This window comes from Kogia breviceps, chromosome 6, assembly GCF_026419965.1.
Source record: "Kogia breviceps isolate mKogBre1 chromosome 6, mKogBre1 haplotype 1, whole genome shotgun sequence".
Taxonomy (NCBI): Eukaryota; Metazoa; Chordata; class Mammalia; order Artiodactyla; family Physeteridae; genus Kogia; species Kogia breviceps.
The window spans coordinates 121,550,544-121,569,221 of NC_081315.1; the positions used below are offsets into that span (position 1 = coordinate 121,550,544).

At 36.1% G+C, this 18,678-nt stretch overlaps 1 protein-coding gene across 1 annotated transcript in view; it reads right to left on the reverse strand.

Annotated features, from left to right (window-relative positions):
• Positions 1 to 442: 442 nt before the first annotated feature.
• ARSJ (arylsulfatase family member J) overlaps positions 443 to 18,678 on the reverse strand; it is a 69,685-nt gene continuing 51,449 nt past the window's right edge. Inside the window, exons 2-3 of the mRNA XM_059066618.2 lie at positions 5,549 to 6,947; positions 443 to 1,209 (exon numbers count right to left, since the gene is read on the reverse strand). Coding sequence (XP_058922601.1) covers positions 5,549 to 6,947 — 1,399 coding nt within the window. The 3' untranslated portion in view covers positions 443 to 1,209. The remainder of the gene's footprint in view (positions 1,210 to 5,548; positions 6,948 to 18,678) is intronic.

The window sequence follows — 18,678 nt, forward strand, 5'->3', positions numbered from 1 at the left end:
AAGAAAAACAGGTTTAATAAAAAGACTGTATATTTTATTTTTACTTATGCATGGGCACCTTCACAGGAAAATGAAGACCCAAAGAAACAATCAGAGCTGAATGCTTATGTCCTGGGTTGGACAAAGTATAGTAAACATTGAGGATGTGACAAGGCAAAGCGGTTTGGGCTAGGGCAGTGAATTGTGGAAAAGTGACTAGAAAGATGAGGGTTAGTTGAACAAGTTCTTTTGTACAGATTTCTCTCAGCTTTGACTTCCCATCTCTGGTGATAAGAATGTCTTCTTTCCTCCTGATACAGAGAGGGTACCTTTCACCTGGGATTTTTATCTCCTCCTTTCAGGAAGAAAAAGGAAGGTCAAAGTGTCCTGCTTGATCTGCTATTTTTTTTTTGTTGGTTTTTTTTTTTTGTTGTTGTTGTTGTTGTTGTTGTTGTTTTTGCAATACGCGGGCCTCTCACCGTTGTGGCCTCTCCCGTTGCGGAGCACAGGCTCCGGACGCGCAGGCTCAGCGGCCATGGCTCACGGGCCCAGCCGCTCCGCGGCATGTGGGATCTTCCCGGACCGGGGCACGAACCCGTGTCCCCTGCATCGGCAGGCGGACTCTCAACCACTGCGCTACCAGGGAAGCCCCATTCACAACTCTTAAGGAGGAAGAAACTTTAATTATCAAAGTATTGTTTCTAGAGCATTAATATGTCATATTAAAAATTGGTTTTGGATATTTATTCTGAAAGATAAATTTTACTTTTATTTGATTCATTAGATAAGATGCCCTCCATTTATAATTAACAGCTAAAGAATTTCTGCAAAGAATGAATACACATTTTTCATGAGCATATGTTATTTTCTTGGACCTTTTAAGTTGGTGGGATTGATTTTATCCAAAACTGCATAACCCAATTGACAAAGAATATTATAGGATTGTAGTACGTTTGAGAGGAAGGAAATTTCAAATCATAGATATGAAATGGAAAGTTAAGTAAATATGTTCAAGTCTACCTAACTCCCACGGACAACATTTTCATGTCGTGTGTTTTATAATGTCATATCTAATCAATGAATCAATGGACTTCACAGAGATGCTACGACCAATAAAATACTTAAGAAAAACTTACCTTTAAAGAAACAGAATTCTTTCTTTGCCAATTTGGAGAGCTTCGTAATAAGATACCCAAGGATGTGAGATATAGTCCATTTGGCTTCATAATTCTGTGAAGACACAGAGGTTTATTTGCTATTTATATTTTTCCCTTCTATGGCTTGCTACAAAAATTATTCATAATTTAATCCCCGTTTCTCCTTTCCGGAAACCCTCATTTATACTGTATTCTGTTACATTCAAACTAGTGTTAGAATAATTACGTTGTACTCTGTTAGGTAATAAAGATAAAATTTGCTCTCAGAATTGTATGATTTTTGCTTGGTTTTTGCTGTTACCACTCTGATCCTATAACTATACATTATTCAAGTTAGTTTTTTCTAATGCTAGAAATTTCTTCATTTCACAACAATGCTATCATTATGAGGAATGGTATTAGGGATGATTAGTTCTATTTTTCAACAGTGAAATTCCTATACAACTGTGGAAAGTGGAAACCCAAGCAAATGTACCTGAACATATGAATATTTGTGATTATCTTATCTATTCATGCAAAAAATAAATATATATTGAACACCGACTAGGAACCAGGCATTGTTTTACATACCGGCAATACAGATGTAGATAGAGCAGACATAAACTATTTTTGGTAAGAAGCTTGCACTCTAGTGGGAAGAGCCAGAGAATAAATATGTAAGTAAAATATGAAATATATTGAAGGGTGATAAGTCTATGGAGAAAGATCAAGTAGGGGAAGAGAGTGGAGAAGAGGAGGGTGTTTGGTTCTTTGACTAATGGCTGTGTCTCCCGGGAGCATGCAGACTACCTGAAAACAGGGGTTCTGTCTGATGTTGCTAGTCACCATATCACAGAGTTTATCATATGTGGCACTTACCAAGTGTTGAATAAATGGATGGGTAAACCTGGTGTTGGATAAGTCCTCCCCTTATCCTGATCTACTCTTTCTTTTCCACACTACTTTATATAGTATATAATTTATTTATTTATGTTTATTACTTATTGTTTGCATCACTCGGCTAGAATGTCACCTGCACAGGGAATAAGAATTTTTAATCCATTTTGTTCACTGATGGATTTCAAGCACCAAGAACACTGCCTGCCAAGCAGGCAGTAGGATTTAACAAACATTTGTAGAACGAATGAATTTTAATAAGTAATTTCGCTAAGAGGAAACAATGAAATTACTAACTTCTGACACAAGAATTTTGTTTGCTGCTTCTGGCAAGCCACTTCATTCCTGCCAACAACCCACATTCTGATGGCTACTGACAAATTCACAGTGTATGTACTCAAGAATCCGGGGAATAAAATGCTTAAGAAGCTAATCCTGATGCCAAATTCATGTACCTTGGACTATCAAGGTACATGATAGTCCAAGTTAATACAATGAATTGTATTAACTATCTACTCATTCAACCCTCAAAGGGACAGTTTCTCCTCTATTCTTAAGATTCTTAAAAGGGAAAAGTGAGGGAAAAGTATGTAAATACAGATGAAACAAGACTTGACAGCCATGGTGTGGATGTTTTTCACTGATTGAAAGGTACCACAGAGTTTTGTTTGTTTTGTCCTTTGAATAAAATGATTTAGAGTCTTTCCCGTCCAAGACACATAAGCCACATCCACAATTTATTTTCTGACAAAGCTAGGAGGATACTTATATTTCAATCCAGGGGTTTCCTTTGGTATCCCAAATAAAAGGATCAGAGGTTTTAAAGTGGTGCCATTTACACTTGAAAAAGCCACGGGCAACTCTCAGGTTGCAAAAGAAATGCAACCTGAGAATCACAGTTCAGGAAAATGACACCTGAGAATAAAGGCCCCACGTGAACATAGTTTTAATGGTTAAGGCATAAAAGTCAAGTGCAGAGTATTTTCCTCCTTGGACACCTTGAAACACCTAGTGATTTGTTGACAGCATTTTGGAAACATTTCTGTTCATTATTTATACATGACTATTGTTATTAGATTTTAGTTTCTTAAGGGCAAGACACAGACTTCTCCTAAATTGCTTACCCAGAGTCATGGGGAGGGCGGGAAGGTACTCTCCTAAAAATAGTAAATAACGTCCTTGAAGTCATTTCCAGGTAGAAAACTGCGGGCTAATTTATTTTCATTGAGAAAGTTATGGTCATTTACAGAGAATTTGAAATCTCACCATATTATGTAATATCTACTGGGTTCACATGTGAGTTAATTTTCATGAACCTAATTTGCCTCTTTGCTCCTTTTTGTTTTGCTAGGGATTTCTAGAAGATTCTATGTTTACACTAAAAATTTCTGAGGTCTGTTCCATACTTTGCCTAGTCCTGTGTAATGTGCTATACACAAGGGTTTTATGGTGAAATAAATTAGAAAACACCATATAAAAATTTCCTTCTGTCGGAGATTTATAAGGCAAGCTAGGATTTTACAAATTGTAAGAAAGTCTGCATAAATTGAACCCTTTAACCTTGTTTAACTCCACATATCCTGAACTCATTTTTCCTCAGAACTCTTTTTTAATGTAATAATAACTATCTTTTGAATTATAAGATATTTTATGACACCTCATTAATTTATGTGCCACTAAGAGAGGAAAAACACTGACAGTATGCCTTTGATTTTTAAGACCCATTTAAATATACGGTTGACAAAACACAAACTCAGGAAATAGTACTTAATCTTATATAATGAAATGGAGATATATATTCTAGAACTGAAATATTAAAATTTTTAAATGTTAAATTATTTTTGTCCATTTTAGTAATTTTGGTAGCAGTCTATCGATTCTTTTATAGATTTCCATGAACTGTGAGAAGCTATCCTCTGAATTCTGATATAAATGTATTTAATAGTATGCTGCCATACAGCCACGTACATTTCTTTAATCACAGTTGTAACTTCACATATCACAGTTCTAGCTCTCTGATTTTTTTCGAGTGTAAACTATGAGACTTACAGGCAATATTAGGAGAGGGCACCTTAAAGAAAACCCCAGGGCCCATAGGAACCACATCAACCTGTCCTCACTGATCACCCATGATAAACTTCATTACAGATCACGTTCCTTTAATCCTCCTCATGGCGTTTGCATGCGTGAGTTTCAAATTCGATTTTTAACAACGCCAGGTAGGATCCATATCTTCATTTCTCTGTATCTCCCCACCACGTCCATTTTGTATAAGAGTAGGGTCATTACAAATCTTATTTATTAACAAGAGAACACTTTTCTCCATGCAGTGGCCAGGTGGAAATATCTCTTATTTGCAAAATCCATATTACATTACTACGGTTGTTAGCAAATCATACCTTCATTTGCCTATTTGTAAAGATTTTTGTTTGGTAAAATGAATAATATAATTCTATATAGATGTTAAATCAGAGAAGCCACACAATCTGCTGGTGCTATAAAATGTGTCATTTTAATAATTAAGATACATAAATAAAATGTTTATGACAGAAACAATAAAGTTGTCTCTCAATTCTGTACAAACACTGAATTTCCAAGTAATTTGTAAGGAATATATTCATCTTATTACATTCAAAATAATGGTTGAACAATGATGATTTTCATTTTTTTCTTTTTATATTCTATGAATTCACGCACCATTAATTTATAGTATTACAGTACTTGATAATCTTGATAATCTGAAATAAAATCCTTCTAATGGTATGTAGAAAATAAAAATAAAATAATTAAAAGTCATTTGTATAACTTTTTATGAAAACAAAATAATTAATATTTTTTCTGTAAAAATAAATTATGTACTTTATTCTGAAACATCATCCTATGAAAGTGTTTAGAAAATAGTTACATTCACGTTTTGGCAGTGTGCTCAAAGATTCTTATTTGCCGTTCCCTTATGCATGATAACGTGAGGTGCAAGCTGTTCACATGTGAGAAAAACAGCTTATTTTCACAGGAAAGGAAATGATGTATGAAATAGAATTAATTAAAAAACCCCAAGTGTCCTACGATAGAGATACAAAAATTCACTAAGAAAAAAATGTTTTTCAAGGCCTCTGAGGTGATGCAACCTTTGACTACACTTCATCAAAGGGGGCTTTTAATCATGCTGCCCTGTAACTTCCATCAAAGTAGCATGTCCATCAATTGCAGGTTACAGCCCAATTTTATCATTTAAAGCATAGTGTTTGGTCAGTTGACTGAAGCACAACAGCTGGACTCGTCCCTGACCACCTTTTATAACGGAGCAAGAGAAACAAACATCTCCTTTCTGCTCTAAGCATGGCTTCCCAGAGTAGCACCTCTGGCAGCGAGCACAAGCTTTCCAGGTGGCCGAAGTCTCTGGAGTAGCGCGACACGAAACCAGCGATGCTGATCCAGCAGGGATCCTACTGAGCCAAACATACTGGTTCACCTAGAAAACTGGTGAAAGACTAAGTAACTGATTTAAGTTTAACCAGACAGGAAACAATTTGTACCTATCCACGAGGAACACCCAAACGGCAGTTTGTAAACGAACCCGCTTTCTGCTGTTTCTTCTTTGTCTTACTTTTCTTCTGCTTTTTCGCAGTCTTATTTTTGCGTAGCTTCTGTTTCTTGTTTTCCTCTTTATACCACGGTCCCCAGACTCCTCCATTGAGCCGAGGGTTACTTCTGGGGTCTTTGGGGGGGTACCTGACAGGCACCGCGGTTTTGTTGAACTGTGACAGCCTCCGGAGGAGCTTCTTCACAACTCCGGGATACCTGTTAGAAAGGTCCACTCTCTCATAGGGGTCGGCTGTGATGTTGAACAGCCACACACTTTTGCCAGTTGACAACGTGATCCGTTCGTTATGCCACCGGTTCGGCCCTAGGTTGCTGAACGACTGAGGGGGCACCCAGTCACTGTACCCGGGGTTCCCTGTGAGCAGTTTCCAGTGCTGCACTCTGATGGCCGACTGGATGGCGGTGTTCCAGATCCCATAGCCTGCCGCCCAGGAGCCATTTTTCGCCTTGGTATAAATGGGGTCGATGTTGTGCAAAATATCTACTCGGGGAGAACGAAGGCCTTCACTTATGGTCTCCCAGATGTCATAGCCATCCAGTTGAATGTCCTCATCAATTTGTCCTTCAGCCAGTGAAATCAGAGTGGGGTACCAGTCGGTGATGTGCACAAGCTCCTTACACACCGTCCCCTTGTTTTTCAGAAGTGGGCTGTGCACGAAGCCAACAGCCCGGATCCCCCCTTCCCAGTAGGTTCCTTTGCTACCTCTGAGGGGCCAGTTACTTCCTCCTGCTGTGGGCTGGCCGCCGTTATCTGAAGAGTATATGATAATGCTGTTGTTATAGAAACCATACGTCTTTAGAGCCAGGGTCACATTGTTGATTGCTTCGTCTAAGCAGGAAAGCATGGCAGCATACCTGCGCCTGTTTATGTTGATAATGGATCTGTAGTGTTCAAAATACCTGCCAGGGGCTTGCAGTGGAGAGTGCACAGCTTGGTAGGCGATATATAAAAATATAGGCTTTCTGGGGTCATGGGAAGCTAAGATTTGTTGCACTCTCTGAGTGTACATCTGTGTGGAGTATATGCCGTTGTCGTAGTCCCAGGCAGCATTGTCATTTTCGTACAAGTCATAGCCACACATCCCGGGACTGTCACATTTGTAGTGTGTATAGTAATCGCCACTTCCCAAGAGGGAACCAAAAAAGGTATCAAATCCTCTCTTGGTGGGCATACATTCCTTTCTATAAAAACCCAAATGCCATTTTCCAACCATATGTGTTGAATATCCAACCTCTTTCAGCTTCTGAGGTAGGGTTTCATTGTCCAGAGGTAAGCAGTTGGGCTGTGTAGGTCTTATGATAGAATGTTGAAGTCCGGTATGTATCTGATACCTTGACAAAAGAGTAAAAATGGTGTCAGTGCAAGATAAAAGAGAAATTCCACATAAAACAACGACTCTTAAATTAAACTATGTTTCTATCAAGAGAAATGTTACCCCAAATAAAATATGACCAATTCAGTATTCTACTGTTGCTCAAAAGTCCTACTCTAATTAGCTACATATTTAACATTTGAAATGCATTTAAATCAGTACTTTTGAAACTAAGGTTTCACCACCCATGTCATAGTCTTTTTAAAGTTCTTATAACAGAATTAATCTGAATAAACTTTAATCTTTTAATTAATTACATGACATAACAAACTAACATGAGAAAGGAAAGTATATAAATTTCAGAGTGTTTGTAACCGAGCAGGATCCTATGGAGCCTTCTCAGGATAGACCCCACCTCCCAGCCCCCTCCCACTATGCCATGTCCTCTGCCTGCTTCTTGTTCTCAGAACAACTTTAGCCTCCTAGGCCTTCCCCAAGTTCCAAAGAATAAGTTTAATCAGAGAAGTGAGAAAATGTAGAAACAAAGGAAAACAGTCAAGCAAGACAAAATAATAATAGTGTAGCCATTAAACAAAGTCAAGGACCTTTAGTTCCCCCTCAAGGGCTATAGATAATATTCTGAGCCATATCTTTGAACTATTTTGTCGATTCTGAAACCCCCACCAGGTGGGAGAAGTTAACTGTATGCCTCCCAAAGCACATAGACCCCAGACTGGTTGGAACCAGAAGGTTGAAGATGTGGACTCCTGGTTACCTCACCACCAACCAATCAGAAGAATGTCTATGAGCTGATCACACACCCCATAACCATCTCCCTCACTGTGTCTTTAAAAACCTTTCACTGAAAGACATTTCAGGGTCTTTTGAGCACTAGCTGCCTAGACTCCTTGCTTGGGGACTGCAGTAAATGCTGCACTTTCCTTCACCACAACCCGGTGACAGTAGACTGGCTTTACTGGGCACTGTGCACAGGTGAGTGGACTCAAGTTTGCTTTGGTAACATGATGTTGTTATTGTTGTTGTTTTTGGTCTATAGACCTCACATTAGTTCCTAAATCATTTTCTGAAAGAAGTTATTTCCAGCTGATTAGGAAGAACTAAACATTCATGCAAAAATTATACAAAAATCTCCTGTTTGATTGTCAAAACCTGTTAAATCTCTGTAACGAGAAAGAAAATATTTCTGACACACAATACACTATTGTTGAAAAGCCATTTTGGAGTAAATCTTTTAGCTAATGCTACAGAAGAATTACATTTTTCCAAAAACAGCAGGAAATGAATCCTTTCATATGTTTCCCACAGTGTCTCCTTTTTAAGAAAATTATATTCACTTACAATGTAGTCTAAGAAAACAAGGTAACCCTTTCTATACATTAAGATTAAGCAGTTGTTAAGTCCTGGCATTGTTCTCTTCCCAAGGATATTTTGCCAAGGGACTTTTTTCCAGAGAACGGTATGAATTTTCAGTTGGGTCAAGATGTGCCCATTAGTTCACACCATTTTAAAAGTGATTAATATCTATAGTTATTACATAAGTTTAAAAAGACTTTTTAAAAAGGAACTATAGAGATTCTGAGAAAATTAAGTTTTTAGAGAGTGTTAGCATAAAAGTAAAAATATTCTTGGAATCAAATTACAAAGAGTAATATTGAGATCAAAAAGAATTTTTTTTTTTCCAAATCGTTTGAACCTGAAAGGTCAACATATTACACATGTCTTTGGTGAATAGTTCAATTTATTTTTAAATGTTCAAATGATAGTATAATGCAACTGTGAGTTATTTCAAAGTGTCAACAGCAGTAACAGGCTGATGGTTTCATAGAAGTTGTAGGGATGTCTGGTCACCAACACAAGGCAGCATTCATATGGGTCCTGTCTACACAACTGATCATTTAGCTGTCAAAGTTCACAATTAACACAGCTGTGGTAATTTAAGTAATAAATTCCCAAAGAAATAAACTTTTCATATGTATTATTTATCACTAAATTCATAAAGTGTTATTGCTCTTGATAATTATTGATTCAGTTCAGAGTCATTCACTTCTGAAACCACTAATTTTTGTATAAGTACATGACAAATTGGTAACACCTATCAATATAAACATTGAGGATATTTTAAAAGGAGAAATCTGTATGATGTAAGAATTAGGGGAAGGATTTGTGGGTATGGGTTACTAACTAATTGCCTTATGCAGAAAATGTACCTGGCCAGAAATCTATTCAAGTCATTGAACAGCTAACCAATTAAAGTCTTTCTAATTAAATTGGGCACTTTTGCACCTAGTGCTAAAGGCAAAGGGAATTGAGGTTTTTGAAATTGTAAAATAGAGAAAATGTTCATACAAAAAGAGTAGGAAAGAAGAGGGCTGCTGCTTTTGGAAGATGGTACAGTGTTAGCACATAAATAAGAGAGTTCAGCACTATTAATCAACTATGTGGTTTCTGTCTTCTCCAGAATAGAATGGTTTTCATATTGGAAAATTTAGAATCAACAATATAAAGGTTTGGCAGCAGTTCCTAACAGAAGAGAGTTTTTCAGGGCAGCTCCTGCTTAAATGAGTTCAAGCCTGTAGGGCCAAATAGGAGGGAGTATGAGGTAAAATTGGAGGCAAGGGTTAAGGGTATAAGTTTTGGGGTCAGACATAACTGGGTTTGAATTTGCTCGACTGATTATTAGCTGGGTGACTCTGGGCAGTACTTATCCCCTCTGATCCTCAGCTTCCTCATTTGTAAAATAGGGATAATAATACATATTGTGTTGTTGTAGCATCAAAAGAGAGCACAGAGTCTGGTAGGGAGAGTACATTCAGTAAATGATAGCTTTTATTATTATTATTCCAGAGTTCTGAATCATGTTACTAACATATTTCTTTAAAGTTTTATAACTTATAGGCCTTATTTCACATGCATTATTGCATTTAGTACTCATTGTAACAGTGAGAAGTAGGATTCTTTACGTTCATTTTATAGATGGAGGACAGAGACATAGAGATGTCCCCCAACTCCCCAACCTGCCCCACCAGGCTGTGAAACATGTTCCTGAACAACAAGGGCTAAGCCTGATGCTCTCTCTAGTCTCTTTAAGAGTTAATTCTGCTACTTCTTGAAAAATCAAGGAGCAGAGGACAGATACTACGTCAGTCTTGAGAAGTGAATCTGTTCTAACTTTCTAATTAAAGACAGGAAGAATTTATAAACCAAATAGTGAGGCTTACGCTGATCCCCCCAAATTTTGAGAACAACTTTTTAAGTAGATAATTTGTGAGCATTAAACAAACAAACAAACAAATTAGGTAGAATCAAAAGAAAAGTCCTGCCAAGTTAGCTTCATTTTCTTTTATAAAAAAGGATCAGAATTAGGAAAATAGCTTAGGAAAGTGATAGGCATTTGAAAAGTCTGCCCATGATTCTTTTCTTATAAAATAACAGAAAATCAACTGTATGACAGCACTATAGATTTGGGATAAGAATGATAATCTTACACTTTCATACCAGTTAATTGCATACAGAAACTTTTCATTTACATGATATTCTCTGGCTTCTACAACAGAGTGGAGCAGGCAGGGGGGCTCCATTTATTAGTTCCGTCTAACAACAACAATAACAACAATAAAAGGACACTGAAACTCAGTAATTTAGTGGCTTTCCCAAGTTTTAGAGCTGTAAGTATTGGGTTCTATACTGGAATCCAGATTTTTGGCTTTGGAGACTCACATTTAGTGAGTCTCTTTTCAGACTCACAGCTAACTGAACAGTTATACCCATGCAAAGTTTGGGTTAATTTATTTGCATTAATCTTCAGTATTTATTCATTTCCGTAGTTAAGTTATATTACTGAGTGTATAACGTGTGCTAAGAATTAAGTTTTTGTTTTGTTCTGTTTCTCCCCGTCCCCAGAGCTGTTATATTACAAAGTGGGTTGTAAGTAAAGATCCTACTGGCAATGAGGGTGACATGAAGCTAAGAGTTCTCTGAACCCTGAGATCAGATGGAGACGGTGCTGTCAGTCATGAAGAACAGCATCGAATGCTAAAAAATTTTTTTCTTTCAGGAAGGAGATGGTTGGGCTCTAGGGAAGATCTTGATAGAGTTTTTGGCTTGTCAGTGACAGTGACCTGGCAGCAGCAACTAGCTGGAAGACTAATCAGATAATTCTTCAAAATAAACTAAAAAATAGTATATTAATTAATATTAACTGATTAACTGGTTGAGAATCCCCGATCTGGAAAGTAGTTTCTGGAGCAGCACAACTGGGCCCTTTCTTTCGCTTCAACTCATTGATTATTATTATTCACGACTTGAATCAAGAAATAGAAGACATGCTTATTATGTAAGAGGAATAGTTAAAAGTGGCATAATGAAGATTCAAAGTAATCTAAATGACCCAAAATGTTGTTGAAACAGATGATAAAATGTACATAGAAAGTTAAAGAAGGGCTTAAAGACTGAAAGGGAATATGTCAAAAAGACATAGAAACCTGAATTAAGGGGCTCTTAACTGGCCAAATCTGGGACAATGCAAGCATCAAAATAAACAGTAATAAATTACACCCGCTGAATAAAATAGGAAACCCTGAGTTCATACTAATATAAGTAAATAGGAAAAGTTTGGTATGCAATGGAATATTGATACAGTCTCAAAGTACCTCCCCACAAAACACCTATTAATTATATATATGGAAAAGAGTAACCACACATTGGAAGTGCTTGATAAACACCATATTAATCAAATGATCAAAGTTAACATCATCAGCAATCAGGATAAATCAACATCATGTGCCACCAGATAGGATGCAAGGAGAAGAATATAGCATTGTTTCTACAGTGTTCCACCCTAAGGTACACAATCTGAATCTGATTCTCAGTAAATATCAGGCAAAACTAAACTGAGGGACATTCTACAAAATAACTGACCTAAAATCTTCAGAAGTATCAAGGTTATATAAGTCAAAGAAGGACTGAGGAACTCTTCCAATTTGAAAGAGACTAAGGAGACATGAATAAATGTAATAACGCGATTCTGAATTGGAATGGTCACAAAAAGGACATACTTGGAGAACTGGCAAAACGTAAATGGGGTTTGAGGACTAAATAGGAATAATAATATTCTCCTGTTTTTGATAGTTCTTTTGTGGCTAATGTAGGAAAATATCTTTGTAGGACATATACACTGAAGTATTGGAGATGATAGGGCATCAGGTTGGCAATTAACTCTCAAATGGTTCAGGAAAAAATGTTATTTGTGTTGTACTTGTGCTGTACTTGAATTTTTTCTGTAGGTATAAGATAGTTTCAAAATTTAAAAAAAATGTGTAAGAAAATCTAAATGGGATAAATGAAAGGCACTACATGTTATTTAAAAAAATCAACTGTTTACATGTTAGTTATATAAGACTATGTAAATAGATGTGGGAAGTTGGATCTATCAGACAATGAATTTCATTTAAAAAAAAAGAAAAATAAGAGCAAAAATATATACACTGTACTAATTTATAAACATTATAGAAACTTATACAAAAATAGAAATTAAACCAGATGAGATAAAAATAAATATAAATAGAATTTCTGGTATTTCTTCTTGCATTCTAATGAATCATCTGGTGTTGTCCTAGGGTGTCAGGACTACAATTTGTAGATCATTGGTATAGGAAGGAGATTGTAGGGAGATGAAAATCGAAGCACAGAGGTTTTTTTTTTAAGGCTATTGAAGTAGTTTGGGTCAAAGATGATGGTGGCTTGGACTACCATCTAGTGGCAGTAAAAATGGAAGTAAGTGGATGGATCAAATGTATACTTTGGACTTACTTAGAACTGATAGGACAATTTCAGTGAGGGGAGGGAGGATAATGGGAGAGGAAAGGGAAAAAAATAAAGAATGACTTCTAGATTTGTGGCTTTCATAATTCGGTGAATAGCAGATGGACCAGCTGGTCTCTGTTTTATTCCAAAGTATATAATTGGGACTAATGGGTAACATTACAAGGAGGCAGATTTCAAGTCAATGCAAAAAAAAAAAAAAAAATTCTAAAAAAGAAAAGAAACAAAGACCATAAAAAAATAGGTTAGATGATCATCTACCAAAGTTTCTGTAAAAGACATACCCGAATTGGAAAATAAGTACTAAATGACCTCTAAGGTTCCTTCTATAAAAATTCATGGGTCAAGGACTATAGCTTGGTGTTTCCATAAAGAACTCCATACAACCTCAGAGCAGCTTTACAAAACCAAGTTTATAATATTTATGTACAGGTATTTGATAAAGAGGTTTCCACAATGCATCAACATACATTTAACTTCTTTCTTTGATAATATAAAGTTGGATAAAAAATAGGTTTTTCACATAATGCATTCTGAATACATACTGTAATCATGTTTGCTAAAAAACGAACTAATTTTGAAATTTAGTGGATTTTTTTGGTCTCCATCTGGCTACCATGTGAAGAAAATTCCATATGAACAACAGTAAAACTAGAGTTGATGCCAAATCTGCTTAAAACAATAGCTATCACTCTCACTTTCTGGCCAACTTACAAGAAAAAAGCTAAGTGAGCCTTTCAGCTTGGCATTAGAACATGTGAAGAGTTTTATAATCTTTTAAAATATTAATTTATATTACTGAGTGCTGGCAGTGGCAGTAGTTTTTGAATTCTCCTTTTTCTAATAATATCTAATACAATATTATTATTTTAATCCAATTACATATTTAATGTATCCTTGTAAGTACAAACACAAGGATAAAAAATGAATCCTAATAGTTTCATTCAGGCTCTAAAATCCAGGATGCTTAGAGGGTACAAAAGCAGGTAATAGTGCAGTAGAAACTGATATTTTGAAGGGAAGGAAACAGGTATAACTGACTATAGTTTACGAATCAAATGTCATAGATATTTATAAGTTAGAAATATATAACTTATTTTCCATATGCTGAAAGAAGTTCCTTTATTACTTTCTTCCAAAGACTTTTTTATCTCAAAGACTAGAATTCTATTTATCGGCCTTAATTTCATTATTTAGTACTTATATATTCTGGTGGGAGGTGGAGGTTGTGGAGGGGTGTCATACCAAGTCTATGCCGAGTTTTTCATCTCATGAACAAATATCCACTCATTTATGAGATGAAAACTAGGCATAGTTTAGAATGAATTACTTATTTAACACTCTTTCACCCACCACGAGTCAGACACTGCTAGCTTTGGGGGTCACAAGGTTGAATAAGATGGGTCCTGTTCTCAAGGAACTCAGTCTATGTGAGATGCAGATGACAATCAGAGGATTATCACGACAGGAGTAAATGCTACAGCAAAGACAACCCCAGCCTTCTCTGAGTGCTCATAGCCGGGTCAGGAAATGCTCTCAGAAGGGACCGTGTTAGATCTGAATGCATTCACAGGAGTATCTGGGTGAATCTGGGAAAAGGACAGACATTTCAAACACTTGCAACAACATGGACAAAAGCAAAGTCACCAGGGAACATGAATCAGAGATGATTCTTGAGGAAGGAGGATAAAGGGCTGAAAGAAAGGCAAAGAGCATTTCAGTAAGGAGCAGAATGTTCAAATACAAAAAGAGAGAGAGAGTCTGGCCCTCTGTGGATCAACAGTTCAGAACAGAGATCCAGACATATCTTGACAGGAGATGAGAGTATATAGACAAGTAGGTGCCAAATTACAGAGAGCTGTATTACAGCCTACAGCTGTACTAAGGTTTTTGTACTTAATGTAGAGCTCATAGGAAGCCACAGAAATGCTTTTGAAAAAAGAATAACATAGTAAGTTTTGCATTAGAAAAAGCACTCTGGCTGTAGTGTGAAGAATGCATTGGCATGGAACAGGATTTAGGCAAGGGATTTGCCCTAATCTAAGAGATACATGTTGATAGTCAAAACTGAGATGGGTGACAGTAAGGATAAAAGAAGGAGATTAGAGATTATAAAGAGGGACATATAATAGGGTTACAGACTGTAGGTGAAGAGCATGGGACAGAGGAATGTTGAGAATGAGGCCAGAATGTCAGGTCTGGGTGGCTGAGTGAAAGGAGGCTTCTTGCACTAAGAGATTCAGGAAGAGGAACAGGGATGAGTGGGGAGATGATGAATCCTGCTCTGCATTAAGCTGGAGGCACCTGTAAGATAGCCATCAGGAGGTGTACAGGATGACATAACATAAAGATCTGAGACTACTTAGCATATAGGTGGTATGTGAATTCACGGGAGCACATGACACTATCTACAGACAGAATGGAGACTGAGGGCCAAGGAAATAATACCATCATTTAGAAGAAAAGCAGGGAGCACCAGCGAAAGAGTCTGAGATGAAACAGCTACTGTGTGAACTAGAGCAGTGGAGGGGAGTTACACAGAGTGGCCTGTATCCCATACTGTGAAGGAGCCAAAGAAGGTGAGAACTGAACAGCGTCAACTGGATTTCACAACAAGCACATGGGAACTGATAAACAGTATTTTAGTAGAATGGTGTGGGAAGAAGCCCAGACTTTTGTAAGTTGAGACATGATTGGAAAGTGAAAATGTATAGATGGTGAGCATAGACTACATCAAGACTATAAATGGAAAAAGAATTAAAAAAAGAGTATGGTGGGGCTCTAAGCGCTGATGTGGAAAAGTGCTTACGATGTATCGCTGACTGGAAGGACATCTGACTATGGCAGAATATCTTATTTATTATTAGCTCTGTATAATAAAAAATGTTAAGTTCCATAAGGACAGGGACTAGTCACTGCTGTATCCACACCACCTAAAACAATGTTTGGCTCATTATAGGACATCAATAAATATTGTTTGAATGAATGAATGAATCAATGTGAGTGTGCATGTATTCGCTGAGAGAGAAAGAGAAAGAAAAATGTAAAGATATACACCAAACCCTTGGACATGATTATCTTCAGGGGAATAACAATTGTGGGAGAAGAGGAAGCTTTCACTTTCTGTTATATAAATTTATATATAGATGAAATTTAGGTGAATGGGTTTCAAAATAACTAGCTTATTCTACTCAGACTAATTGTTAATATGGGACTAATTTTACCAAAGCAATTTGTTAGCAATTTAAAATAAAAAAACAAATCTAAATGACAACTGAATGAAAACACTCATTCATCTTATCAAGGAACGTTCTTTCTAGTAAGGACGTCTACTCGGAAGATTACCTTTAGACCAGAAGAAGGGGGTGGAATGTACTAAATTAATTCTGTAATTATCCCCTAAAAGCCAGAGAAAATGTCTCCTTTCACTAAATAAACAAAAGGATAGATAACTTGTCACATAATTTTAAAAATTCCTACCTTGGAATGGTCTTTGCTGGTCATCGGAGCCTGCTGTTTATCCTTGCAGTTGCCTTTCTCATCCACAAAGATTTTGCTACACTGATTACAGTTTTCCTGGTCTCATAAGAAACATGGCTGCAAATCACATGGTAAGTGGTTTCTTTCTGAAAACATTCTTTTCACTCTCATCTATAGTGTGTGTAAATTCTTGGTAGTTTCCACCGAAAAATAAGTTTAGTCCCTAACCAGAGGGACTTTGCCATGACCCCCTTTTTCCATGTTATCTTTTGGAAGTATTCCTTTTAAAGACCCGGACTTTCTACACTCCATTATTTAAAAAAAATAAAGTTTAATACATAAATTAAAGACTACCACACATCTATCTAAATGAACATTCACTTATATAGTTAACTGATTCCTCATCTGTAAAATTATTTACAGAGTAAAATTTAAGAGGGAACTCCAGAGGTGCATTTAAAATGATTTAACTTAGACTTTTTCAAGGACACATGTATTCCAAAAAGCAAAGTGTACCCATACTGCCAAAATAAAATTTCTACTTTTCTTGCTATTTTTACTACTACCACAGAGTATTATTACATTAATTTAGAAAAAATTTGATTTATCTCTTCTATTCTAAACAGAAAATGTGCTTTTAGGTGTAGAACAGAGAACAGCTTAAATATTAAACCACATTCCACATTACCAACTTTGCCCTGAGACAGGATGTGTTGTGAAAAATATCCTTAGCTAATATTCTATTGATAATTAGTTAAAATTATCAATGCAAAATGCAGATTCCTTAGGAAAAAATTCTTTAAATTTTTTTGAAATTATGATCTATTCATTTTCCTCTGTATGCATCAGTCCATCGTTTATTTAATTCCCCTAGAAATAAGACTGCCACATTTTCAAATGGAGAAGTCCAATGTTTTCTTTGTAGTTCTGACTTTGAAGAAAAATAATTATGAAGAGCTTGACATTTCTGTTCACCAGGTGTCTTCTCTAGAAATTAGCCCAACAAAAAAGTGGTAACGTTCTTGAATTCTTGAGCAGGATTATCTCCTCCTACCTGTCCTTAGGAATTCTCTTTCAAGTAACTGAGTATCTTTCCACCTGAAATTAGCCACACATAAGTGAAAGTACTTTATGACAAACTCATGTGGAAGGCTTGCTTCAGTGTCTTAGCTGCAAGCTATGTGAAAAGAAACTGAAACTCAATGGTTTAGTAGAGAAAATGATGGCAGTCTCCAGAAAAATTTACAAATTCAATTTAACAAAAATTACATTTATTAAGAACCTACAATATTCCAGGCACTGTACTGTGTGGGGAACACAAAAGATAGTGAGAATTTATGATAAATAAATCTATGGGGCATATTGTGATATACTAAGTATCCAAAGTAGAGAATAATTTTTATGTTTTAGGGAGTTTCAAAAAGAATATACTCACTTATTCCTCAAGGCAGATGGCTATTACACTTTCAGTTAATTAGTGTTATTTATAAAGGAACCTTATAATTCTATGCTATAAAGCAGTTTCAACTAAAGATAAAGAGAATTATTGTGTAAAACTGTATTAATTGGTATGACTAAATTCTCAAGGTTAGAGCCATGCCTTTTCATGTAGGCATCGTTAGAAATAGAACATAGGCACCAATTGACAGGTATTAAATAATTTCTTTCCCAAAAGATGAATTCATGGCCTTCTAATCTATCTGTGACTTTGCCCTTCTATTGGTATCTTTTCTAAATTCTAATAGTGATGACGATTGATTCTGTCCTAAATACAGATATTGAACTATTTTAAATAGCTTAGGATTTATTATTAAAATGACAGTATTAATAAGCAACTAATGCTGACAGATAAGAATGTGAAATTGATATTTTATATTCTGAGCTGTTGAACTATATAAGTAGTTAAATGAAAGAAATTTAGCAAATTTAAACGGATCCTTGTCCAAATCATTATCATAGATCATCTTTCTTCTACCCCATGTACAATAGCATGGTTACAACTGCCTTAGTTTTATATAATAATTTTCATTCAACTTTCTCCTTTATGTAGAAAAATACCCAGAGTATTTGTTAAATTAGTCTTAAGAAGCTTTCGTATGTTTGAAATATTTCACAGTGATAATAATAATTTGAAAAACTGGAAATAAAAAAGATAACTAAATATGCCCTGAAGATCCCTCCACAGGACTTTTTTTTTCTTTTTTGGTTGGGGTTATATGAAATAAAATACAGAAGACATATTGTAAATTGTAAAATTCTATACAAATGCTTGTTATAACTATTTATTACTACATCTTCTCTCTTCTGTGCCCTTCCCGTCCATCATCTCTTTAACTCCATGTCTTTCTCCTACTGCTCTGTTGTGTGCAAGTGATGAAACCAAAACCAAAGCGAAACAAAACATAATGCCATCACTTGGGGCTACTGTA